This window comes from Bombus bifarius, unplaced genomic scaffold, assembly GCF_011952205.1.
Source record: "Bombus bifarius isolate JDL3187 unplaced genomic scaffold, Bbif_JDL3187 scf7180000007978, whole genome shotgun sequence".
NCBI classification, from domain to species: domain Eukaryota; kingdom Metazoa; phylum Arthropoda; class Insecta; order Hymenoptera; family Apidae; genus Bombus; species Bombus bifarius.
In genome coordinates, this window is record NW_022884363.1 from 4,171,909 (window position 1) to 4,198,902 (window position 26,994).

Consider the following 26,994-nt stretch of genomic DNA (forward strand, 5'->3'; position numbering starts at 1 on the left):
CCATTAGCAGCGTTCCGCGATCCTGATAGAGACCCACTTTATCCGGCAAACAGCGCCGAGACAAAGTTCGCCGCAGGCTGGTTAAAACGCTTGCCCTCGGCCCGGTGGTGGCCGACAGGGGTTGCGTAAGTTGGTCCAACCTCCTGCGGTCTTGCGTCAGAGAATCAATTATTGGATCCGTATATCAATCTGATGACCGAAGCACGTTCGTGGTGCGCGGCTCCCCGCTGCTTTTACGCATTTTCTTCTCCCCGAGCTCTCCGTGGCCCTTGTGGCGTTCGTAACCGCGAGGGCACGTTGTTCACCGTAAGAAAGACGAAGATAGAATTAAAGCGGGAGAAAGAGGGAACGTGGTTCTCCGTATGGCTCTGCAGGACCATATAGAGCGATCGCGCGCCAACGACCGGTTCCCTCATGGTGTTTCACGGCGATTCACCGTTCGCCCCGTCGCGCGTGACGTAGCACGTAATGTTGATTTCTCGAGCGACTGACTGATTTTCTTCTTTTCCCCGCAGGGCGCCGACGAAGATGACAGCGCTTCCGTTGCCTCGGTAAGTTCATCGTGCGAGTCTTCCGTGGATCTTGATTATCATACGCGAGCCAGCCCGCGAACACTTGGACCGTGTGTGTGAGAAGAGAGACGATAGATTCGGTTCGAACGGATTGCGCGTCTTGGCATGATTAACGCACGCGGCCTCCTCGCGGAGATCTTAATTAAAATTTTCCCCTTCTAATCGAACCATGGATCTCTCTTCGACGCGGTCCTGTTCGTGTTGGCCGTTATCGTTCGCTGGCTCGATATCGCGAGTAACCTCTGTTAATTGAGGCAATTATCGCTTTGGGAAGTAGCAACTGGACGGGAAGTCACGGGAGTGGTTGGTCAGAGCGGCGCAAGGGGATTATCAGGCATTGGCGAAATTGGCCACGGAAGAACCTCGCCTCACCCGACTCAAGGTATGTCAACTTTTTATGATCGCCATTTAATTCGAGCATGTTTTCTCGTTTGTTTTTTACTTTGTCGAAATGCCAGCAACGTCGAGTAAGATATAGGCGTTTTATATAAGTGTGACGTGTTATCTCGAACGACCCGAATAAAGACGGCAGACGTCTCTCGTAAATTTCTTTCGATTTATCTAAAGCGGTCTCTCCCTCCCTCCCTTCGTCTCGGTTGCGTGTACGATCGGTTAAAAAATTGTAGATTCGCGAGCGATTTGTCGTCCCGTGTGTTTAACGTGTTCACGTAGAGAAAGGGGCGCGCTGGTCCGCGCAATGGATCTCATTGAATTACGGCCACGCCGCCTCGGGTGATAATGACAAAGGTGGCGGGCCAGAGGTTCGGAAATATAATTACGGTGTGGCTTACCGTAGGCCTGGGATCAGGCCGTTATTACACGCACGGCAGAACTTAACACCTGCGGCGTTGTAAATTCGCCGTTTTCGCGCGCCACCATTGACAGGTCAATAAATCTAAGAGCCCCCGTGGCAATCAGGCAGCCGGTGTATACCAAACCGCCAATATGTGGAGCGGATCACCAGTGTCCGATAGGGAACGAGTTAAGGATTACTCACACTATCGATTTCACTTATAATCCGTACACTGAGAATCAAAGACAAGGAAGAAGATTTACCACGGAGGGTAGTAAATAGCTCTGGTTCGATCGCACCTCGAAAGGAACTTTCTACTTTCCCCTCCTTAGAACTAGAAAATTCAGCTTGTGCAATCGACGACCGAGAAAAATGCCGCGACTACACGTATCGTAGAAACCGTGTCAATCGTATTCTACACGTTGCTTTCTTCGAAACGGTTAATTAAGCTAAAACGACTATCGTGTACAAAGCGTCGTCCGATGATCATAGCGGCACTAGACCGAGCGATAAAAACTATTCACCGCGACGTGGTCGTTCCTGTTAACACGCGTCGTTTTCTGGCCTGAATAGTTTGAACCGGCCTTAACGGCCGTTCACGGTCGGTGTCGATGGAAAAGGCGGAGAGGAAGGAACAAGGGGATGAAACGGCTGGAAAGTGGGGATGTAGCACGAGGTAGCCTGTGGAGGTGGTGGTCTGCGAAAGGGGTGGAGGCGGCTGAACCGCACAGGGGCTGCGTGCTGAATTCATTCCGCTGGACAAGGTAGCCCCACACCCCGGTTCAGGCCACGTCCGCCTCATCCCTTGGGATAAATTGGTCGAACCCGCGTGTTTGCGGATAACATCGCCGCGATATACGCTCGCCTATGGCCGACGTACGAACGTAACCATACACTGCTCCCTTTTTGCGACGAGTCTCGCGCTCGCGGAAATTGGCAACGAACTCCGGTCTCTCTGTTGTCTTTTTCGCGTCTCTGCTCTCTCCCTGCAGCATCGTACACGCGCCGTCTATCACGCGGCCGTGCTACCGCTTTTGCATGGCTCTCGCATCTACTATCCGAATAAAATGCGGAAAATGTTTTTCCTGTTGGAAATCGTACTTTCATTTCGCTGCCGCGTTTCCTCTTTCTCTTTTACGTCGAAACTTATATTTTCTTGCAAAAGGAAGATAGTTTATATGCATATTTCCGTGTAATTGATTTCTTTCTGTCCGCTTTCGTCAATGCGACATTTGTTTTCCGAAGTGGTCGATCGGTATATATGGTAGTAGTATTCCGATCTTTGATTAATATAAAAATTTATTCTCTACGGGATGTACTCTCGAGTGACCACTACCATCTCGTTGACCGAGGCTTCGACACATGGATATGTATATATATATTAATCCATCGATGAATATGCAACGGTCAGGCGAGGAGAGAATGCCAGAGCGATGGGATGTGGGAGACAAAGTGAAGCAAACGACATGGGGGTGTCGTTTGTGGGTGGGAAGGGGAACGTCGGTAGGCATTCCAATTACTCCCCCTCCGGTAATTAAATCAACACGGAAGCTAATCAACGTGGGTACCACGCTCGACGTTTCTCTCCCCTTTGCCGAATTTTTGCTTGGATAAATAAATCGGACGATTAGCCGATAACCAATCGGAAAATCGTGTTTCACGGTTGATCGCGGTACGAAGATGTCGATGAATAATTGAGAGGGACCGAATGGCCCGTTAAAATTAACTCGTATCCTTCGAATGAGACGTTGTACAAATTTCAACAAGATCGATAACGGGTTTCGACTATGGCCGATAAAAGATTCAGCACAAAAGCTCGATCGATCTGTTTTCTTTTCTTTTTTCTTTTTTTTTTTTTTCATTGAGTCACCTCGCATCGATTAGCCATCGGGCGTCGATCGGTCGTATCGGTATCCGCGCGCTTTTGTGCGATTGTTCACGAGCCACCGTCAACAGTCACACCGCGTAGCTTTCTTTTCTCGCGGATGGTTTACGAGCCCGTATTAAAGAGTCGTTCGCACACACGTGGCCTACGTGATCGGTGGCCGAACGTCGTAGACGGCCATTGTATTCGCTGGGTCAGGTGTACGTCGTCGTCCGGGTACCGTGTGCCCATTATACTTTATTAACGGACGCGTCTGGCATCGCGATAGATTCGCCCGTTCGATTTCTGCGTCCCCCTACAATGCAGGACGGCTGCATCAGTCTGACACGACGTTTGACTCTGCTCCATTATACTTGATTCAGTGGGATCGTTAGCAATCCGTTTTTGTCGCTTTCGACAGGTGCAATGTGCTAACCCTTTTCATTCGCATCTCCTCAAATATGGCATATCTCGTCTTGGTTTCGAGTTTGAACTTGCACCGTAACATAGAAAAATCTTCGAAATGAAAAAGGAAGGACAAAGGTATCTAGAGGGTCTGAAACGAAGTTCACGAAGACGCGCAAGAAGGAAGAAACCAAGCGAACGAAAGATCAGAACGAAAAGCTGTTAAGAACGATCACAACGTTATATATTGGCGGATGAGCGAAGCGCGGGTTTAGCATCCGTCCGTGTATTTATCAGCTGGTATCGGTTGGTTTAATAACGCCAGGCAATCAGAAGGTGTTCCCTCCCACCTACTTGTGCATTCGCTGCCCCCACGTCTCTGCCGGTCGATAAATAATAACCATTTGTATCGGATTCTAATTACTCGCTCTAAGCAAACAAATAAACGGCAGGTCGGGAAGACGCAGCACCGTGAGAGGCAGGCTTAATGTTATGGTGGCTGCAGGCTGATTTAAGGAGTGTGGGACCGCCCACCTCGAAGATGCATCTACAGCCCGAGCATCGGTCCACCTGTTATGAGTGTTTCAACGCCACTGTGCGTTCCTTTTTTTCTCTGGAGCTCGCCTCGATACCTGTTGCCGATACAGAGCCGAGAAAAATATCGGAAATACCGTGGCGTAATTAAATTGCCAGAAACCGTGATCATCGAACACGTTGATTCTCATCAGGGGAGAATGAAAAAGCTAAGATAAATAAGAAGAAAGAGGCAAGAAGAATAATCATTGGACAAACGAAACCATTTAATCCCATCTTGGTAAAATTGTCCACCGTCGCGACGTATTATAAGCGAGCGTCCTGCGGCTGAACGGTGACCGATACTCGCGCATGCGCGCGCGAGAACCCACGGTATATCATCGGAAGAGGAGAGAAGCACGCGGGTAAGGAATTCGTTTCCAGAGGCAAGAGCGATCCTTTTTCGCAACGACTCGACCAGGATGATCGATAAGAGGCCGGGCGAGAGGAGAGACGCGTTCGTTTTCGCTTAAAAGGTCGTCGAAAAATGCCGACGGTAGTTCGTTACCGGTGGGCTATTAGCGGGCGTAACGCACGTCCTGGCAGCGTCACAGGACTAAGTAAACCCTGGCTAACAAGGAGGCGTATCCAACGGCCACGAATGATCTACCGATCCAGAGTTGGCATTATTTCGTTCTCCGTTTCTCCCTCCTCGATCCGTGGTATTCTCTTTTCCCCTTGACGTATCTTTCTTACCCTTCACGACCCTTTTCTCGCTACGACGAACGCGTACGAGCGTTCCTATAGACAGAGAGCGTATATACCTCTACCTGCACCACCTACCTACGCCCCCGAATATTAACACTTTGATTTATGCGCGTAATTATCTCTAGTTATTTTCTCAGGAAGGCACGGTGCGTTCTTTCGTAGCCTGTCTTCGTAGCTGCCGGTGCTGCTGCCGCTGATACACAACAAATTAACCGTTTCTTCTTCCGCCTCTTCTTATCCCGCTTGCTCGTCCGTGCGCGCCTTCTCGCGTCTGCAACGTATCCTCCATCTTTCTGTTTCCAGCCGGCCGTTTTCCAACTGGAGAGGAGACTCTATTTATAGGTGTCTCGTTTCGCTTGGTAATTGCATTCTTATTATATTGGTGGACGGTTTGCGAGAAGACGAAGGGAAACGCGCTCGTAGACGGTAGCGCGAACAGGGAGAAAGAGGCCGTCGTCCAGGTCGAATTCAGCTCGCGGTGATCATTTATCCTCCGGCGGAGACTCGCCAAACGACCTGTCGCCCCTTTGTGCGCCCTGCCCTTTGAAGCTTCATGGCAAAATATATTTTCAGCCGCGCTCGATGCGCCCGACGATTATTACGTACGGCCGGTCTGTCAGTAATTAGCACGGAATCGTTTGGCAGCCCTCCGAATTAGTCTTGCCGCGTTATCGTTCGAAACACCTATTAGTCAGATTGAACGTCCTTACCGGTTCTTTAAATCTTCCTCTCTTTTCCGTCTCGTTGCTGAACCGTCGAACGTCGTAGATTAAGTAGGAGAAAGTCGACCGTTGTCCAGGCCATGACAGTCGTCGAGGTCGAACAGGAAGTCGACTGGGACCGATAACGGATCAGCGAGGGAGAGATTTTGTGGAGCAGGCCAGGGTGTCGCAAATCGAGGCGCCGTCGAGGCGTCATCTTTCCGTGGCATCGTCCCATGGACGCATGTTCTTCGTTACTTTTCGGTGCCCCACCTTTCTCCTCTCCTCGCTCTAGTAGACTTCTAGAATTTCACGTTTCGTTTCGCTCTGGCGTTCTCTGGCTGGCGTTCCACGATTCCGCTACTCACGCTCGAATTAGTCAACATTTCTCGTACGAAACTTGCGCGCACGGTCGTCTTAATCGGCTACCCCTTGACGTTTCGAGCAAAGAGAAGGAAAAGAACACCGTGGAACATCGAAAAGACAATAGCCGACCATGACGCTGGCCGTGAAACTCGAGAGGAGAATTGCTTTAGCCATTTTGTAAGAGTTTGGTTCGCTTCGAGGACTCGAACCGATGTCGAGCAACGGGCCGTGAACACGAGTTAACCTCGTTGGCGGAATCGTCCTTTGAACGTCACTCCTTTCTGAACGCGAATATTCCTATTTTGTTTCGTCCTCTTCTTTCCCTGTCACGAAAGCGTCTCAATGTTCTCATTGAAATCGTTTATCTTCTCGAATTCCTACTTAATAGCCGTATTCCGTAAAACTTGTAGTTTCGGTTCTTATATCTGGCAATTTAAGATCTACGAATGAAAATCGTATATTCCGTAACGCGCCATTAGTCTTCGAAACGACCAGTCGTCAACCGTTAATCCACTCGAATCAATTTAGAAAATAATATCAAGAATTACCGTGCTAGCTATGGAACATCAGCACGGAAGCTTTTCGTTTCTCGAAGAAATTCTGCGAATTTCTCTCCCATACGCCAATGACAGATCCGCTTCGTTCCTCTTGATTAATGTCACGCGTACAGACGCGCGCCTGGTACACGTGGCAAAGGGACGTGTACACGGGCGGGCCAGCACGCACGTCTCGAAGTCAGTCGATCCTCGTTTATACGTAATTTCACCGCGCCTTGAGCGAGGTTCGCAGAAATTATGCGAGTAATAACGAGGAACGACGAAACGTCGTCCTGGTATCTGGTCGCGAAATCGTTCGTGACGGCCGGTCGTAGATCGTCTCGTGGCCGGTGCGCTCGAGGAGCGTATTCTCCGAGTTGGTACGATGACGATCGAGAGACCGAGTCGAAGAGTAAATGCAAGAAGCACGAGGTGGAAAGAAAAAAAATTGTAGAAGGGCGTTCACCGTTGTATGGAATACACGCGTTTACGTGTATATCGTGGGCCGATGGAGTCAGTGTCTGCTTGTTCGCACTGTGCACCGCTAATTAGGTTCAAGATCGATGGCTATCTGTCCGGCCACATGTCCCTAAAGTGGCGAGCTGAAACATCCGGTACGCCCTTTCCGTTCGGAAACTCGGTCGGTTTCTCGAGGACGGTAATACGAAGGAATCCATAGCCACTTAAGCGTCCAACCCTTGGTCTCGTTTCTACCCCTCTTCGTTACGTTGTATCAGTTAGGCGACGCGATGTCAAACAAACGACCTGCAAATGCGAGAAGCATCGAGGAGAACCTCTGGCCGGGACCCTCTGATCCCTTGTATCGATGCGTGACAACAGCTGTGCACTTTTAAAATTCATAAAATACGTGTGTAACCCGTATTCCGATAATTATGCTTGCATGTAACATCGGATTATCGAGTGTGTTGTCCCTTTCCTGCTCCCCTTTCGCTGCCCCTTTGCTACCCTGGTCACGCATAGCTTTGGACTTTGCGATTGACGCGACTCAAACTCGTTCGCACGGAAACTTTTCAACTCGTTGTTCGTCTGGATATATCTACTTTACGCATTGATCCGTCGTGGCTGCCGGTATTCCACGCTTGATCCGATATTTTCTTCCGCAACGGCTAACGGAAACTCGTGGTAACACGCGAAATTACACGGACGGTGCATGAGAAAATGGGGCGCAATTAACGGGCGGAGCTTATTATGGTGATTCAGTCGCGCAAGTAAATACGTAATACTGGTCCCAGCCTGTGTCTCTCCGTCTCGTTGAATTCGTAAAGAAGCGACACAGCCAGCCAACCCGCATACACAGTGACAGCCACCTAGCAAAGAGAAAAGACTCTTGGCTGTTGGTTCGTTTTATAAACTACGTACGTAAACGTGGGATCCACACGGGCGGGCTGCGTGCACACGAGAACGCTTGGCGAGTGTGTAAGAGTAAGAAACGCCTGTGCGCCCTAAGCGGCGGCCGGATCGCGTGTCGATCTACGCCGAGATATTTGTTACTTTACAGTTGTATCACGTTTTTCGCGTGGAAACAAAGCCATTGTTTGTAGTTCGTACACGCTACGCCCGTCTGAGCCAACCGCGCTCCGCTTCGCTGTTCGACGCGATCGAGGATGCGAAGCGCCCCGTCCAAAACGACCTCTCTTCCTCCTGACCTCTCCTCTCGTCCAATCTGCCATTTTGATCACCATCGTCAACATGGTTCCTCGCTATTTCATTTCTCTCTTTGCTTTTCTCGGATTTTCGGGACACGATCATCACGTGAATTTCTTTCCTTTCTGCAATTTCTGATCTTGAGAATAAATCGTGTTACTTTTTAACATTATCGTCGGCGAAGGTATAAGCTTTCTACCGTAATACTCTTCTAGATATAGATTGTTTCTTGTAGAAGTACTATTAATCATAGCCACTCGTAACCGATATATGTCACGATCGAGACGATCGAACAAAAGCGGAATTTTCCACGAGTCACGGTCTGTGACCGAGGTAAATGTTCTAAGTGCACGCGTGTTAGCCCATTCTCGAATTCCGCGGTCGGTTCTCTCGCGTTTCAAGCGACTCGAGCACACGTGGCAGCGTCGCTCGCGAAGCCGAGGGCGGCACACGGCCAGATGAATTCGTGAGCCGCCGTTGATATTTCAGTGTCAGCGCCGGCAGTTTTTGTCATTTGTACCGGCAGCCTTAGGATCGCATCGCCGACGTGTACACCGGTCGCTGGGCTAAATCGAGTTTAGACTCTAATTACGCGCTCGCGCCATTTTCGAACCGCTTGTACGTCGTACAAGCTGTACAGAATAATTAAGAAGTCTTGCGTTCTACGACTGAACTAAAATTTTTGAACTCGCATTTTCGAAGTACAGTAGAGCTTTGTGTGATTTATTCGAGCTCGTCGAAGGACAGACATACATTTCTATTCACGGGAATTAAAACAGTTATTATCTTCGTATGAAATTTTACTGTTATTAACTTGAACTATCAAAGAGTCGATTAACCGTTCGTAAATCTATTCGATCTTTTGCGAAAGACGTAACGTAACAAAATTTGACAGACTGCGCTTTAATGGCTGATTCATGAGCGACGAAAGATTTCGGCGATATTTACGGACGAAGATTAAAGTAGGTAAACTTGAAGCGTTACATCGGGTTAAGAGGTGATTATTGCGTGTTCGTTGCTCTTCAACTCGTGATTTTTATCAGCTTCTAAATGGGGCGATTGTTCGACGTAATGGCTAGTTGACAACAGAGTCTAACAAGAACTTTTCCGAGAACGATCCTCTTTAAAGCGACTACTTAACTCAATTTTATTCTCAGACGGTGTATTATAACGTTGAAATAATGAAGCCATAAGCAGCACTCGTCACGATAGTTCACGGCATGTTCTCGAAGCGCTAACTTGCGGAAAGGTCGAATTCAATGGTAATTACAACCACGAATTAACCAAACCACAAGCGTGTCAAGCGATTAATCATGCAGTTTTTTTTTAGCGGAGTCGTGGTAACGTAATTAACTAGCGTTACGGCGAATAACTACCAGTCGACGTCCGTACCGACGGTAAAACGGTTTTATTCTCACGTTAGATTCGAGGAGGCTCGTTGAACGAATCGAAGAAACCGAATTACCCGGTACGACGTATCCTGGTAGCGTCTAATTGTCCCGATGTATGCGCCTCTCTTCGAATACCAAGACGGATAATCTGCTCACGAAGCGTCTGCCAGAGACGCACAAAAACAGCCTAGGCTCTAGCTGGCTCGGTGAAGATTAGTCGATCGCTATCGGTCCCGGTTGTCTTACGTTAACGAGCCGCTCTATACTCGAGGGGACCATAACCTGTCCCGAACCGATCTCTTCGGCTCACTCAGAGCTCACTTCCGCTTCGTCCACAGGTTACAACAAGGGACGATCGCGCAGGTAGAGAAAACCTCGAGCGGTTTCACGGAGAGCATAACAGTTAATGCGAGTAACAAACGCGACCATCTTGCTTTTTCAAGATCGTAAGTTCTCTGCAGACCTGTAAAGAAGTTCCTTAGGTGCTCTGTTCTCTCATTTACCGATATGCGGCTGCACACGGTTTTATTTGTAAATGTAAACTTTTGTCCACTACGCGTTCTTGTTGATTTTTTAACATGCTGCTTAATAAACAGCTGCCGTAGTCGGTAGACGATCACAATTTGTAAATGGCGCTAATGTACCGAGCTAATCGAGAAGTAAGCATTGTAAATCGAGGATTATCGACGCTTGATTGCATCTAGCCACGGACCAATGTCCGCATAATTTATCCCTTAATTGGCCCTTTTAAAGAATGGATTAACAGCAATTAGCCGATATGGCCGGCTCGTTAATATCCCGCACGTTTGTTCACGCGTGATGGAGACGGTGTAATCTACGCACGACCGGTCTTGTACCGGTAGAATAGAAATAGGTTAGTATAGAAATAGAAATTCATATCCAATAAATTTCTATGATTACGATGCATTCTTTCGCTATAATAAATTTAACGTAGGCTAATGTAACGCAAGAGCAGGAACATAAACGTTCAGAAAGGAGAACACGTTTGGCTGCGGGAACTACTCAAACGCGAGACTTGAGTGGAAAGCGAAAAACGACGCTGGAAAATTTACTGCTAATATTTTTTCGTTGCGGACATAGTGGGCTTAAAACAGTCGGAATATATGGCACAATAGCGACTTTGGAAAATTTATTAGCGCCCTTCTGGCCTCGTGTTACACCAGCCACATTGCAGCAAGATACAGAGGCCTGGCGCCACTACGACCGTCGTTAAACGATCGTTCGAAAGAGATCGTATCGGTTTTTGGGTCTTCCTGCCTCCTAACCCAGGGGCTCAATTTCACGAATTTTCCCAACGATTCACGCAAACCACCGAACGAGAAGCTTAGTCCTGCGAAAGCTTACTTGAAAGCGATACCTTCACGGTAATGGTTTAGCTTTACCTGTGGACAAAGATTCTCTGTCAAAAATACGTTCCAGTATCTAATCTTTAAATGGTTGCGATTTTAGTCACCGGACCGATATCCGTTAAGAAAGTTTGAAATGCCTCTCGAGAGGTAAATAAATACGGATTAATTAATGGAGTTAGCGGACAAAATCCACGGGCGCCGTGGTCACCAGGGAGAGAAGGGCCATTTCGATGTGGAACGTTGTTGTCGTCCGTAACGAATTGTTCATTTAATTTCGCTGAACATTTTCGGGCGTTGCGGTGGGGCTCGGCCTACGGCCCTCGACACCGTGTTCCGATAAATCGAGAACAAAAGGGGGCGAGAGAAGTTGGGCTAACGAAAAAAATGCGGCCGTCTTCCGCGAGGGAAACATTAGTCGAGAGCTGGACACGGAAAAAGAAACGCCGCCAACAGTTTGGATCGGGTTAGCGAGGCAAACATTTCTTTCGAGATATTATCTGGTTTACGAGCTTTTACGACGGTCCTTATTTATTGCGCAGCGTAACCGAAAGAAGAGCAGCGCCTTTATTGCGTCTACTCTTCCTAGATGGTAGAAACTCGTTGAATTCTATGTTGCGTGTTAAACGGTTGAAACTTTTACAATCTTAAGAACTTGAGATACAGGGAGACTTCGATTCTCTTACGGATCTAGGAAATATGGAATTATAAATGGAAATTTTGCGCATGGACGATGAATATTATCGCGAAGAAACTTTGACCGATGCGGTGGGTTTGCTTTTGAATCGGCCTGTATCCTGCAGCGTTCCGCAATATTTTCTATCGGAAATATTTTAACGAGAGCAATGTCGAGCCTCGGATTATATCTGTTCGCTGGAGCGTTCCTGTATTGGATTCCGGGGGAATTACGAAAAATATCAATTAAACATAAAAGCCTGGGTCCGTGTCATCCGATAATGGCGAGATCGAACGGCCCGGGGCGTCGAATAATTGGGATGCAGGCAAAAGGGAAAAAGGGACGGCCCGGAGAAAACAATAGTGCAAATAACACAAAGCAAATTACAGGTACAACTTATTGTATACATTGGCCGAGTATAATTGAACCTCGCGTTCGACCAGCAGCGTTACGTGTTTTCGGTATTTCGAACAATGCGCCTATCCTTTCACGCAAATCTTTTCTCCGATCGAGACCGTTGTTACGATCCTTGTCAATATCCTCTAAATCGAGCTACCGATCGTTTCATAGAGCCTTCGATCAAACACGAGAGCGTTTCCTCGAAACATTTTTCGTGCCTCTCTTCTGAAATAACAACATATTATGACCGCACGCGATCTCATATTCTCGCGTCTGGAAACAATCATTTTCTACGGTCGAGCGCGTACCAACTTTCTCGCGTAAACGTTCGTAATATCCGTTCCATTTGTTGACCTCGAAGACGATGCCGGCGGCGAGCTTCGAAACGGTGAACTTTTCCTCTGGTAAAGCTGTTCGATCATTTCGGTCGAGCGAGTAAAGAGGAGGAAGGATAAAGAGAACGGCAACCATCTCTCCCCATTCATTTGTTTGCTCGTTGATTCGTTTGCCCTCCGGGGTTTCGTGGATTCAAAGACGGACGCGCAGACCCGTAGAATGGCGCTCTGGTGGGGTTGTACGGGGACGCTGGAACGTCGAAGCGAACAGAAACGGTTCCCCAGCCCGCGATTCCAGCAGGTTCATTAGCGCTGCTGTCCTTTGATTAATGGCCGCCGGAGGATACCACTCGCCACCGGTTTTCTTACAGATCATTTCACCGTCGCCTATCTAGATGGTCGTTAAGGTGATCCTCCTACGAGCTTTACGGCTGAGACAAGCTGCGAATGAAATCGCGCCGGTTACGACGCTTCCTATTACGATCTTACGCGGGTTATCACCTGCTACGTCGCCACAGGTATCGCAATTCGAGTCTAATCGATCAATCGTCTTCGCGATCAGACGTCTCTTACATTTGTTAAACAAACGGTAGTTTCTGTTTTTACAGCGACCCTACGATCGATCTATGCATTCCATTTGTACGATTTATTCAGAGTATATCTCCCATTCACTTTGGTATATTCGCAAAAGTGAAATACGTATAATATAAACGTTGGAGGAGGAAGTTGCTCACAGGATACGAAAAGTTTGTCAGTCAAAGTGAAGAAAAGAGATTCAGCAATTCAATGGTCGCGCGAGTATTAAAAAGTTTCTTTTGTTTCCTCGCGGAGCGTTGTGGGAAACGTCGGTTCCTGACACAGGCTGACGCGTTTCTTCACAAACTTATCGATTATTCGTCCTGGCCTTTGGAATTATTCATAAGCTTTCTCTCTGCAGCTTTGAAGGATACCGCGTGTTCCTTCCTGAAGAGAAGAGGGAGGAAGTTCGATATGAAAAGTAGACGGTCGGACTCTTTCGTGACAATGCTCGTGCCAAACTGAAACATTCTCTTTTCTCTGTCTCCGTGAATTCATCGTCTGGCCGGATGAATGAGGTTAATTCATTCATCCGCTGAGACAATGGCGGATCGGTTACACGCTGACTCGGCCGTTTATTAATGGCCCCTTGAAAATCTTCCTGCATTTCTAATGGCCCGTTTGAACTTCATCGTTCAGGGCCGGTCCTCGTCATTGAACCTTGCCAAGCAAAAAGTCTTGCAATCGTGTGTTTTATACGTCAAGGTTGTTAATTAAAGAATTTTCTCTGTCAGTGAAAAATTGCAACGTCCGCTGATTTACAAGATACAGAACCAAAGGTCCATTAAATATATTGTACCGACTCAAAAGCGCGATATACGGAACAAACAATACAAAAAACAAGTTGCAGAACTCGGGAACGTACGAAAGGCGAGATCTCTTGCTGGCCGTTTTCGGTGTGGTTTATTGCTCGGAAAAGAAAAGGACGCTTCGCGTTGGGCGCCATTTTCGAAATGGCCGGCCCTGGTAGTCCTCGGCGTGGACAGAACCGCTGTGACGTTCACGACTTATGCCGACCCGGAAAGGGATGTAAGAGGAGGGTAAAGAGGTATAAGGAGGAAAGAATGGCGCCCACGCGTTATGCTAACACTAACGCTGCCGACACGGGCTGGGTGGTCCTATTCCACTCCACCTACTCACCCTTCAGCCCTTTACGTGGTCCACACCTTCGTCGTTCAACGAGGATACAAATACAGCTAATTTTATCGATCGAAGAGTCCGAATGATCTTAATACCCGATAATGGGACATCTTCGTATACAAAGCTTTCGCGAGTGTCACCGAATACGTTGCCATTCGATAGAACGTCACCGCTGTTTGTTTTTATTGCAACGCGTACCATAAACTTTTCGCTTTAAGAATTTCATAAGAAAAGAACCTGCCCTAAGAAGAAGATTCCCTACGGGGTTTCATCATTCCAATCGTCGGTAAATTGCACCTGGAACAATTTTCTCGGTTCCCGAAATTGTGACATTGAGCATCAACACCGGTGACAAAATGTTTGACGGTGTGTTCCGGAGATGAGAGCGCGGAGAGGAAACGAGAGAGAGGCGGAGGTGTGAATGAGGCCGGCTTGTAACAGCGACGCCTCCAGCCGCGGCGTTCCCCTTGTGTCAACACCTTTGACGAAACTTCACGCCACCACCCCACGGTTAGCCGTTCGCCGCATCCCCGAGCGCTTCCTCCTGTCTCGCCTTCATCCCACTCCATCCCGCGCTTCTACGCTCCTGAATTCATTCGAACGATAAACATCTTGGCCGCTCCTCGCATAATTCGTCGCGCGGAAGCGCCCATTCACGCGTTCTCTGCGCGTTCTCAATGAGCCGGGGCAGTATGAATGGTGACGGATAGACGAGACGCAAAGTCGAGTACGAAATTTTCTTTGCCAATAGATTTACTCGTTTTACTTATCTTTTATTAGGAAGAGATAATAATAGAAGGGCAAGTTGGTAAGATGGAAATTTTTACGTCTGGTATCTTAATTACGATATCGAGAAATAATCCGTTCGATGAAACTTTTTTACACGTAAATCAAAGATTTTCCTAGACACGTAGCAAAAAATATATCTTTGAAAATCACGATTTCAACGAAAGATAGTAAAGCTCCAGATTAAATAACTCTTATCTAACCCTTCTCTTAAATCTGTTCGCGGATCACTAGTCGGTAGGCAAGCGGACGTATTTATCGCGAACAGATAGTCCGGGCGCGGGCAGCAATTTTTTTGACCGCCATAAATCGTTGGAAGGCTCGAAGAACGGCGGCGTATAGGCTTATCCAAGGGAGCACGGCAAATGGCCGTCTTGTACCGATTCGGGACCGATGTAACCGTTTAAACAGCTTCGTACATAGGCCAGGGAAAGTTGCAGCATCCCTCTTGAGAAAGAGGATGTTGTTTGGTGAGCGCGGCGCGTTTCAAAAAAATTTCGTTGTTCCGCGGCGAAATATATCTGGGACACCCGAGTCGGTGACGGGTCCTCGGGCGGGTTCCCCAGGATTCGTCGAGGCTCGAATGTCGCGCGGAGGCACTAAGTGGAAATTGTTGTCAAAAACGGCGGGTCCAGGCCGCGTATACCGGTTCGACGGTACCAACGTGGCCGCTGGCTCATATATTTCGGAGACCGCGGTACCAGAAAGCCGACGTGGGCGTGAGGGAGGAAAGACACCCATACACGCGGGCCCGATGCGTACGCGTTTCACCTTCACCCGATAGCTATTAGTCTTTCCAAGACCATCAGTGGGCAACGCGTGATTCACGGATAAAATATCAAGAAGCTCTAGCCACTCGATCCTTTCCGTTTTATCCCGATCGTCGTTGTAGCCGTTGAGCAAAAATCGCGGGTTCTGACCCAGGTCCCGACTTAGCTCCGTTCATAAAAGTGTCACGAGTTTTTTGACGAACACCAGCCGCCTGTTCGGGTTCTGTGTGAGTATCGAGGGAGAGCGGGGATCATGGTAGAACCTGCACTCGTTCAGCTGGGCAATAAAGTCGTATTGTTTTTGCGGCGTTGCGTTGCTTTAACGCTCGGCTATATAACTTTAACAACTCTCTGGATGCCTAGCGAAAGGAGAAGGGCGCGAGTGGGAGGAAGAAGACAGCGATGGGTAAAGAGGCCGAGAGATCCCGGGTGACTTTGTGCCCAATACGGCGCCAGAACCTTCGCAGGTCCCGGTTCACCATGGGACCGTCGGACGTTGTACATCGTCGGACGGTCCATAGGTCCGGATGCGGCTGGATATACCTTCTCGTATACACCGAGAGAACGACCCAACCCACCCGTTAGACCCTCGTAAAATTTTTTCTCGATCCTTTTGCTCCGATCCTACGGAGCAAACGGTCCGCTACAGCTTCGACGTCCGAGGATTTAATTTGGCCGACTACGTTCTCGTTCCACGTTCTTCCCTTTCCTTCCTTCCCGACCCGACTCTCTGTCTCTCCCTTTCTCTTTCTGGATCCTCATTCTTCCGCGCCAATCCTCCCTTGTCTCTCGATTCTTATCCGATGGTTTATCATATCCACTCCTCGCCGTCAGCCAGCCGGAGAGTGTGCATCTCTGCGCGTTGAACGTGGGTCTGGTTTTATCGAAACGGTCGAACGGTCGTGCAGGATTAATACAGCGTTATTAATAAAAATCTCCGCGACTTTGCCGAATTGCCAGGTCCGCCATGAATTATCGATCGTGTCACGGACCTGACCGTTTTTAACTGCGGCAGGTGGTTGGATAGGAATGCGTTCACCGATCTCCTTCCTTCTCTCTTTCTCTTTTTCTTCTCCTTTTTAGTCAGACGTTCGTTCACGAAACACGTTTTTCCCTGCTCGTAATTATCGAGCTTTAAGCGGATAGCTGGTACTACGGAGACATGCCCCGTAAGGGACTGTTACACCCGCGGGACGCGGCCTTATCGTTCTTACCTCTGGTTATCTTCCAGTACAGAAGGTGTTAATTAAAAAAGAACGAGGCTGGTACTTATCGTGTCGCTTAAGCCGTTTATCTCGTCAACGACTGTCTGTCGGGTGTAAACATTATTGACGCGATAATGCGCGTCCCATTGAGCTTTCTGACGCTTTTCTACGAGCACATCCACGGCTTGGCCAAGCACGTGTCTCGGAGATAGACACGGTCGTACGATTTTTTGTGAGTTCCCTGTACATTGTCGCTTCAAAGATACATCGACTTTTACGACCGCTCGTCTGTTTTACGTCAGCTAACGGTCGCAACGGCCCTGGAAACTGCCTGCTCGTCCACCACTAGACGCTTTCCTCTATCCTTCTTCCATAAATTACATAAAAATTTATGTATACATTTTCCACGCGTTTTCTCACATCTTCGCGGCAATTAGTAAAAGGAGGTTCCTCGATAATAGACAGCAGGTGAATGTGAAACCGGCACAAAGCTTCACGATCGCGAATAATAACGATCTCTACCTAGAAGTTATCGCTCCGTGGGACTGAAGCTCGGCTTAGAGGAAGAGAACTGGTATGGGGAGAAAGAGAGAAAGAGAGAGAGAGAGAGGAGACTTCACTCGTAAAGCGGATAGAGAGCTTCCCTCTCTCTTTCGCCTAGCGCTTCTCTGGTTCCTCGTGTATATGCTAATGCGAGACGAATGTCTCCTCCTGTACCTCCCTCCTGGTCGTCTCGCCTCCAAAAGACGGTGTCTTCTGCCTCGGTACGGTGTGTCGACGACTTAGGAGGATGCGTTACCTCGTGGGCGTGTTTGCTCCTCTAAACTCTGTCCGCAGCGGGGTGGCTGCAGTTGCAACAGATTCCTCTCTCTCTCCACCCTTTACCTCGTTGGCCTTCCTCCGTGCAATCGATTGCCTATCGACAACGCGATAGATTAATCGGAATTATCGCGATACCAGGCCGAGTTCGTGGCCATACATCGACTATGTTCGCGGAGAAAAAGAAACAGGGATACAACTACACTGTGAAACACAGTGAAAAGTTTCGTTTCGCGAAGCGAAGGCACGCTTTGAAATTACTATGCATCGATGCCGAGCTGCTATAGATTAGTTGAAATTATGCAGGGTCGAACAAAAGGATGGTAATCGATTACGCGGTTTTCTCTTTTGAGAAAATGTAATACGAGCGAAGATTCTTTCTCGTTAAAGGCTCTGTCTAAAATTGGATCATTTCGGATGGTCCAATTTCCACCGTATTTATGTTAAACTCTCGTCGCAGTGCTATCGATTATCCCGCGAAATTCCACGACATTCGTATAACGTAATTAAGCGTCGGTGTGCCGGTTGGTAACGCGGAGGAATGGGAGAAGGAAACTTTTTGACGGTGAAACTCAGAACGATCTATTTAACGTGGTGGGACCGACGGCGTTCTGGTAGCGACGAGCGTGAACGAAAGACGAAACACGAGTGGTACACTGCGGGAAGAAGCGAAGGAGGACGAAACGCGAGGCAGAGGTAAATGTTCTGAGGTTTCCCTGGGAGAGCAACAAATGCAGGGTGGAGTAGACGCGGAGCGCGGTGATTCCTCTACACTGAGAATTCGTAACACGTGTATCCCGGTGGTTTATGGTGATTAGTAGTTTACGGGAGACATTTCCGTTGCCTGCAATCGTTCCTAGTCTTCCTTGCGACCCATTCTTACATTAGTTACCCCGATTCTCCAACAACGACAAACGCCTCCCTTTCTCAAAATGTCGCAACGACCGTCAGCTTCTCGCGAATCCCTGCCGATCTAGATCGTTTTTATTCATTCGGTAGAAAATTTCGTCTTATCCGCAGCGTTTACGTTCGGGAAAATAGCGTTAACATGCTAATTGATCGAATATATTTTGGACTGTTGTAAAATTTTACTTTTTAATGAATTATTAATAACAGAAATATATATTTTCTAATATATTTATGAAGAGGATATACTGCGTTTAAAGTATTTTCTTCCAATATAAATTATAGGCAAAGATATTTGATATTTCGGAGTTTAAAAATCTTCAAACTCGTTCTCTCATTCTCACTCGTGTCACGAAAGTATGTAAATACTTGGATCACCTGTCCAATCCACTTTCTACTCGCAAGGGGAATTACATCCAAGTCTCATTATCGTTCAAACAAAAGTTCCACCTGAAACTGGCAACTTGAGTGGCAGGCTATTAACGGCTGGCTCTATCTTGTAATTCTATCATTCTAAACCATCCCTAATTCGTCTTATCGAAGCATCCAAAATTGCAACCGAAGTAGCTCGTAAACGTCAAACGAGGTCGAAATTTCGGGAACTATGACAACGGGGTAGTTTCGGCATCTACCAGGCGGGCATCTCCTAATTATGAACGCGACGTGCAGCTCGGTGTCGGGTGACGGGCGTATCCGGGTCGGACTCTGGAGATTGTTAAACGTTTACCCGACACCGAAGTTAAACGGCAGTGGACTAGCGCCACGTTGTATTCGATTCCAGCAGCTTAAAGTGTCGGGTTCGAAAGGTTATGTTTTCGTGTATGTAACAGGACGCTGCAGCTCGTGTGTAAATATTCGGACTAAAAAAATATGTATTCCTGTAACTGCGTTAATAGGGTGGGATCTTTTTCCATGTGTTTGCTATTCAGTTCGAAACGCGTAAGAATTTTCCATCGTTCTTGGAACAAAACCGAACATAGATGCGCGGAGAGTCCAATGTCTAGCAATTCGACGCTATTGTTTCTTTCATTCGCCATTGTTCTGTGCCTGGTTCCGCGTAAACGCAAAGGATTCAAGAATCGTATGAGAAATACGACCTGGTTATTAAGCCTCTGGCCAATATCAAGTCAGACCTTCATAAAACTATCGAGAAGCGTGTTGCGACACATGCTCAGCGTATGTTTCCGCAAGCTGAAAGCTTCGATCGTCTCGACCGGTCTCTGGTCGCTCGCAGAAGTGCCAACAAAAGACTCGCAGTCGCTAGAAGGACGCTGGCTGTCAAACTAAACATTGACCACACATCGACGAGAAGTACGGTGGTGTACCATGAGCGTGGACGGTGGTGGTGTTATGTTTCGAGCTTCGTTACATCCCCACGGATACGTGAGAACACGAGAAGTCGTAAGAGGGCTACGCGCAGTCGCCGTCCGCTCTCGTCGTCCTGTGTCATTTATCTAGCGTAGAGAAACCGGGAAGGACTAAAGGGGGCTGGATCGACGAGTCCCCGTGATTGATCGGCAGCAACGCCTCGACGACTAGCTGGCGACGTTCTGCTCCACCCTGCGTCTCTCGCCTGCCGCAGGAAATTCGGTACTTCCGTGAGTACGCGCGCTGTGATTCGGCTTATTTAAGACCTAGCAGCGCTAGGTAAATTAATCGACTGAGCTCGAAGTCTCCGGTTTTTTTCGTATCAAAGCAAAAACGTGTTGTCTCTCTAACGGGGCGAGCGTCTTATGAGAGTGATTTATCGTTCGACCAAGTGACACGTTCTTGGTAATTGGCAGAGACCCGATATTTTCTTCTCTTTTTTTCATCAAATTCCACAGCCCTAGTTTCTTAAATACTCTCGAGAAGTAAAAAAAAACGTAGAGTTATATTAATAAATCTTCAACCAGTTGGGATTAAATTCAGAGTAAGCCTTCCAGAATCTTGGTGCTCGGAATTTATTCCCTTTTGTCGTCTGGATTCCCAGTGTTTCGTCTGTATACGACTATACGTTATCCCGACTCTCGTTCGCAGCGTCGTTTGGAGTACGGTCAATTAGAGCTTGAAACGACGAGTGATTCGTTGAGAAATATTTTGGGGTCGAGAGTGTCGGGATCGGGGACAGAAAAGAGGGGGCGAAAGGAATAAAAAACGACGCTGGAGGAAGAGGGATGGCGAAGAAGAAGGACGAAGGGAACTCTGCCCGGTTGTGCCTTCTTGGCAATCCGAGAACTCCGAGGACGTCGTTGGGACTTATAAATCGCTTCCAGGTTTCGCCGGCCCCTCCACGGGGACGCCTGTCACCCGTTATCCTAACGACGTTTAACTAATCACACCCAGAGAAAATATATATCCGCGATGGGAAGCTGGCGCCTCGAGCCACTCTATCACCGGCTCTGGGACTGGCTGCTTAATTTGTATCAAAACATGTCAGGCCGGGGCGCCACGCGAACGAGTTATACGTTAAACGCAGACACGATAACCGTCGAGCGTACCCGATTGCATCGGACCGTGCGTGCCATCTATTCGCACAATGTGCCCCGCATGTGTGCGCGTCCCCCATCAATGGAAGAACCATTCTCGCGTTCCCTTTCGTCGTTCTATGTGCTGGAGTTGCACGGGGTAAATCAATTAAGCAAGCCCGTATGCCGTTAGGACAATAATGTGCTAAGAATTATTCGCTACAGTCATACTTTGTAATAGTTTCGGGGGATATCGGATAGCTTGCGATTCAGGAAATGTTCTTCGTTAAATGCCATGATCGAATGAATTCTTCGCGTGGAAAGTAAGCGAGTGTGTGAAAAAGTCTTCTAATTCGTCCATTTCTTTTTTCATCGGCTCATAGTAAAACGTTCGTTTTGAGGCATAGATGCAGTAGCTGATCGAATTAACCGGCGCGCACTGGAAATGCGTGCATCTTGCAATTAAGACAGTGACTGCGAAACTACGTCGTTAACGGTCTCTTTCCCGGTCGCCACGCCGGCTCGTCGTAGATTGCACTCGCGCAGTGATAACCAGCAGCTGCAGTGCTGGAACCCCGTTCGATCGCGACACTGCAATTGCCGTGACACCATTGCCTGTACGTGATATTGCGCATAAAAGGTATTACCGTTACGCCTGTCGGCCTGAACGAAAGGTCGTTTCAGGGCTGCTCGGAAATTGCATCGAATTACCCTCCCATTGAAAACTTTCAATCGTATCCGTGACGGGAGAAAAATGATGTCGTTCTTCGACGAGACACGCGGATCCGACACGCGCGAATAAAAGCAAAAGCTCGAGGAGAAAGGAAATTAAATGGGATATCGTTTGCGGAGTAGGTTTCTCTTTCGGTTGAATTGCTCGGGACCGCGATAGAAACTGGCAAAAAGTACTGGTAACACGTTGTCCCTAAAAATTAATGGGAGAAGAGGAGGATATCAGTGGAGGACATCGGAGCCCGTGGTACCTTCTGCCGCCAATTACAACATTCCACGTTCTTCTGCATCGGACGGGCGTCGTTCGTGCGGGCAACGGCACGCGATTTCCTGCCAAATTGGGGCCGGATTACGATCGTTTCCATCGACGCCTTGAGCGACCGCAAGAAAAACTCGTGGGGCCCTCGAACCGTTTCAAACGTTCGCGAGTCCAAACAGGGATTTCATTTCTACCCTGTGGCAGAGAGAGGCTGCAAGGCGGTTATTTAGTCGTAGACTCAATTACATCTGGATGCACGATTCCTCGCAGCGAGCACGAAGGATAATTCGAAGGGGTCGCCTTTTTTCTTCCCGATCCTCGGGTATACCTTGCCAATTTGCTACCTTTTACCGTGTGTACGCGTGTTACGTGACTCGTTGCCGATTGATCGCACGGACGCTGCGTCCCGGGGAGAGACGGACAGCGATAATATTGTAATTAGAAATCATCGGTGAAACGAGCGATGCACGCAGGTATATACGACTTATCACTTTGTAAGCACATCGCTAGCTGCCAGCGACCGTTCTCTGATTGCACCTTTACCGCGAAATCGCGCAGTAGGTGTACATTTCGCGTGTCGGCCGTGTAAATTTCTATCCGTCTAAACGTATCCGCGTGATTACTCGACGCACGGGTGTCATTTGTTCCGATCGAATTTTTCTTTGCCTCGAGTCAACCAGCGACGGTTACCCGATCTGTCGGGTTTGTAACCGGCAGCGATACGACGACTCTCGCTGACTCTCTCTCTTGACCAAAGCCGACGCGATCCGACGCGCAACTCACGCGGTAGTGTACCAACACTAGCTTAAATCGCGAACAAATACCACTGAGCGTGATTCTTCGCGATTCAAGGAATTCGCGTAATTCCAATTTTTCCCACGGTACCGTCGCGAATAGTTGTCGATCTTACGCGACGCAATGCGACGCGAGAACGCTGGCCAGCCGCAAAAGCTCGCAACCCGCCTAGGAGGGAATCTCCGGTCTCGAGTCATCCCCGATGTTTATCGCAGCGTAGCGTGTATTTCGGAATCACGATGAATTTCGCCGCTCTGTAACCAGCACGAAGAAGACGTTTGCATATCGATCAGAGAAGAGAGTGGCGTCTCCTTCCCTGAATCGTCCCTCGATCTTTATCTCGGTCGGGATATCGCGGTGGCTGGATCGTCTCGCGGCTTGTTCATTCGGCTTTTGAAGGGAACCGGCCGTCTCCGGCGAACTCGAAGATCCGTTAACGCGCTCGCGAGGCCGATATCGAGATCGGTAAGGCTCGAATCGAGATTACAAGAGCCTATCCTCTGGCGATTTACAAGAAGCAAAGCTATTATATATCGCGTCGCGGCGGTGTATGTCCCGTTAAAGCCGCATTAAACGTTACGTCGGCATCCCGGTGCGCGCACCTTCCGCGTGCTAGTACGTATACATATCCCTGTGTACCTACCTGGCTGGCCGCGGCCCCGGTTCGTAAATCAGGAACACGAGCCACGGCGGAAAAAGTCACTCGCCGTCTCGTTCGCCGTGCCCGATACGTTTACCTACGACGATGGCGATGCTAACTTATGCCTCTGCCTAGCCGATCCCGCGCGCATGCCGGCTTCGCGATATTTACGATTTGCTGGAACCGCAGTAAACCACTCGCTCGTACGCCCCTTCGTTTCTGCCCCCTTCTGCCCGTTCTTTCCCTCGTTCTCAGGCTTCGACGGCTCTTTGGGAGAATTCCCGACGGCGAAATGGCTACGATGCTCGACGAGGGACCATCCGATACACAGCTCCATTCAACTCGCACCATCGTTCAAAGTGGTTGCTTCATTTGGTGCTTCATTAGGTGTTCGAGCATTTCTCCAAACTTGTTTGGAAATGTGGCGATATAACTATTTCCCGCGAGTATGTACAAATTTCGTCGGATTTTATTATCCAGTTCTTGAAACTCGCTTCGTACAGTATTGTCAACGTTGAGTTTTCATCGTTGCATGCTTAGTTTGAATATCGTTTTCTTTTTTCGTTGCTCGCTACAATGTCTGGAACATGTACGAGCCCGAATAAACATCCAGAGTAGTTCCACACTGTATCGTACATCTTTCCAACTGTAACGGTCGAACTGTTTCTCGCTTTGTGAATGAAAACGCTGATAGTTAAGGGCAAGTTCTTAATGGTACCTTCCCGGTATCGTTGTACCGATGAAATCTAAGGTTACCATCTTCGCTCTCTAGCCCATTTTCTTCATACCACTGGCCGAGACCGTTTTGAAGCGTTCAAAGGACAGACCGGTTAAGTTATTTCCGTCGAATTTTCCCAGAGCTATCGTCGATCTCTCAGAGAATGCGGTAAAAAATCAAAGGTGCGAGAAATATCGTTCCGTTTCGGATAGGCTAAACGAAGCACACGATACGATGGCCGTGGCTCGCCACGCGGCGGGCATAAATATTCCACGGGTTGCTTAAGAAGTAGCTATGGAGCTGCCGCGAGGCCAATTTAGAGGCAGCTCGGTTAATGAGCCACCGCGGATGCCACACGCATCTTTTTGCGCCCCGGGCTCCTGCATCTGTGTGGCCAACTCGCTGCTTAACAAACGAATGGGCACCTGGTTCTACTCCTTCTCCTCCTTTTGAATTTTCTTCTTCGTGAATTTCGATAACTATATTTCGGAAGTTCGTATGACTATTTCGACAGGTTCATCAGGAGATTAAATGGTTCGTAGCGTCACTTTCCGTCTTTTTCGTCAAATGGATTCGTATACTTTTCTATGTAGTTCCAACAGCTGCAGATTTCCGACATTTAGGCTATGGTTACCACAGTGCATGCGTATCGTGGCAAATAAAACGTATGGAGATCGAAATACATACATATTCTCATAAGAACGTATTTATGAGCCATTCAGATGTCACGTTAACATCATAAATGGGAAAGTAAAGAAAAATGACGACGTTGAATACACCATTTCTTTAAATTTCATCATTTGGCCAAAGTAAAATTTGCAGATGTTTGATGAACAACCTCGATAACTCAATTAACACGCCGCTAGAACATTCTGAACACTCTCGTTTTCCTTGGTAACCGGATCCAAGAGACAGGAAATGTTCTTACATTCGCGACACGGCGATTATAAAATCTCTCCTACCCCCGAGCTAATGACGCGGTTATAAAACGATGTCGGGTTCGGCGGTCTAAGGCGGCGCTTATTTCATCCGGCCAGGCGTTATTAAAACGTATAAACGCAAGTGATAAAGAAACGTATACGCGAAAGTTAACGCCTTCGGATTTAACGGGCGTCCAATTAATTTCGTGACGCATCGCGCGCATTCGTCGGAGTGCAGCTGCGGGACACGGAGCACCCCTGCGGCGTGCTTTCTCTCCACTCCGATGCTGTCTTTGGTTCCACTCGCAAACTCCTACGGCCCTTCACCAGGCTCTCTCTTTTTTACCCCCGTGAAACTAAGAAGACCCCGTTTATCTCAACTTTTTAATTTTGAAATTCAGGATTGTAGAAGATAGTAGTTCCTTATTAGGTAAAAAACGTATCTACAGATGCTATCTTATCATGGAGTGACGACAGTAGATGACGTAAAATGATAGAAAGCGTGAAGTGTTGAAGGAAGGTGAAAGTAGATCATCCTCTTGCGAGGGACGATCTAAAGCCCAGATACTGTTGCGCGGCTCCTTCCCTTCTTCTCTCACGCACTCTACGAGAATCTGGCGGTTCTTACGTGTTTTTGATAATTTGGATATCGTGGCGCATTGTAGAGAAGATACTGTAAATAGAACACGCCATGGCCTGTAAGCCTCGCGGATCATTCTGAATGTTTCCTCCTGCACCCCACCATGGCGCGCGTCACTCAACGCTGGGGACATTATTTGTAGCCACAGACGCTGCCCTAATAATAACGCCAAGCAACGAGAAACGAGCAACCAGAAAGAGAGAAAGAGAAAGAGAGAGAGAGAGAGAGATAGAGTGAGAGTGCGTTTGAAGTAGTTCGAAGGTGACGCCAGAAATCTCGACGGCGTTAAATCGACGCCAATGGCTGACGAGGAAAAAGGAAAAACGGTAGCCAGCTTTCTTCACGATTCTCCTCGACTGGCCAGGAATTGATAATTAATGTTAGAGACTTAAGGCGGCCGGTTTATCTTTGGCCCGGCACTAACATCACGAAGGCAGGTGCAACCCCTTCTAAGTAGAGGCGAACGCTCTGACGGATGACAAACTACCGATCGCGAAAGGGTGGACGGCCATCGTCTTTGGTGTCTCTGCGCTTCGTGGAATCAAATGCGATCAAAAAAGATTCTTTTTACGCTACGTGCAAACCGGTGTCTGCGAGTTTACGAACAGAACGCGAGCAGTGTTTACCGACAATGTGGAAATCTTCGTCGGCAAGAAACTCGTCACAAACTTTATATTCTGCTTCTCAACAATCTGCAGTTACAGGGTGGATACGAAGATTCTTTTCTTCGCGATCGCTATGCAAACAATTCACGATCATTTCTGATCACAGTGAACGCGACATTACACCTTGCGTGCCGAGACACGCAAGGCCACAGATTCCCTTTGCGACTTATATATTCGGATACATTCGAATACTTGTATATTCGGATACATTGACACTTTGGATGCCAAAAGCGTCTTTTGAAATTTAATTTCAAGGAACGTCGAGATTACCAACTGAAGCGATTAAGCTAATACGACACCGATGCACCGTCGTAAACCAGTACGAAACGATCTCTTGGACTGGATTTTCAAGACAGTGATCTGCAAGAGGGAGGCTGGTATAGATATCAGCGACTGTGGCGGAGAAACAAATAAACGCAGTCGGCGCGTCATAACTGTCGGCACGGGGGCCACGCTTAATAAATACTCGGTTGTTGGCGCGACGTACTCGCCGTGTCTTACGAGGGTGGCGCGGCCCTTGGCCGGGTCTCTCGACTCGCTCATATACGCGTGCAAACCGAGCCAAGCCGAGACACGTTACGAGCTTAGCTGAACGAGTGAGATAGTAGCTTGGTGACAGCGGCAA

General features: G+C 48.2%; 1 protein-coding gene across 5 annotated transcripts in view; it reads left to right on the top strand.

Moving 5' to 3' along the window:
- LOC117204514 (ankyrin repeat domain-containing protein SOWAHB) overlaps positions 1-26,994 on the top strand; it is a 113,122-nt gene that overhangs the window by 14,748 nt on the left and 71,380 nt on the right. For all 5 annotated transcript variants that reach the window (XR_004487103.1, XR_004487104.1, XM_033441994.1 and 2 more), the window contains exons 5-6: positions 516-551; positions 850-954. Coding sequence is in view for 3 of the 5 variants with exons in the window: in XM_033441994.1 (XP_033297885.1) it covers positions 516-551; positions 850-954 (141 nt within the window). In the remaining 2 variants the exon portion in view is untranslated. The remainder of the gene's footprint in view (positions 1-515; positions 552-849; positions 955-26,994) is intronic.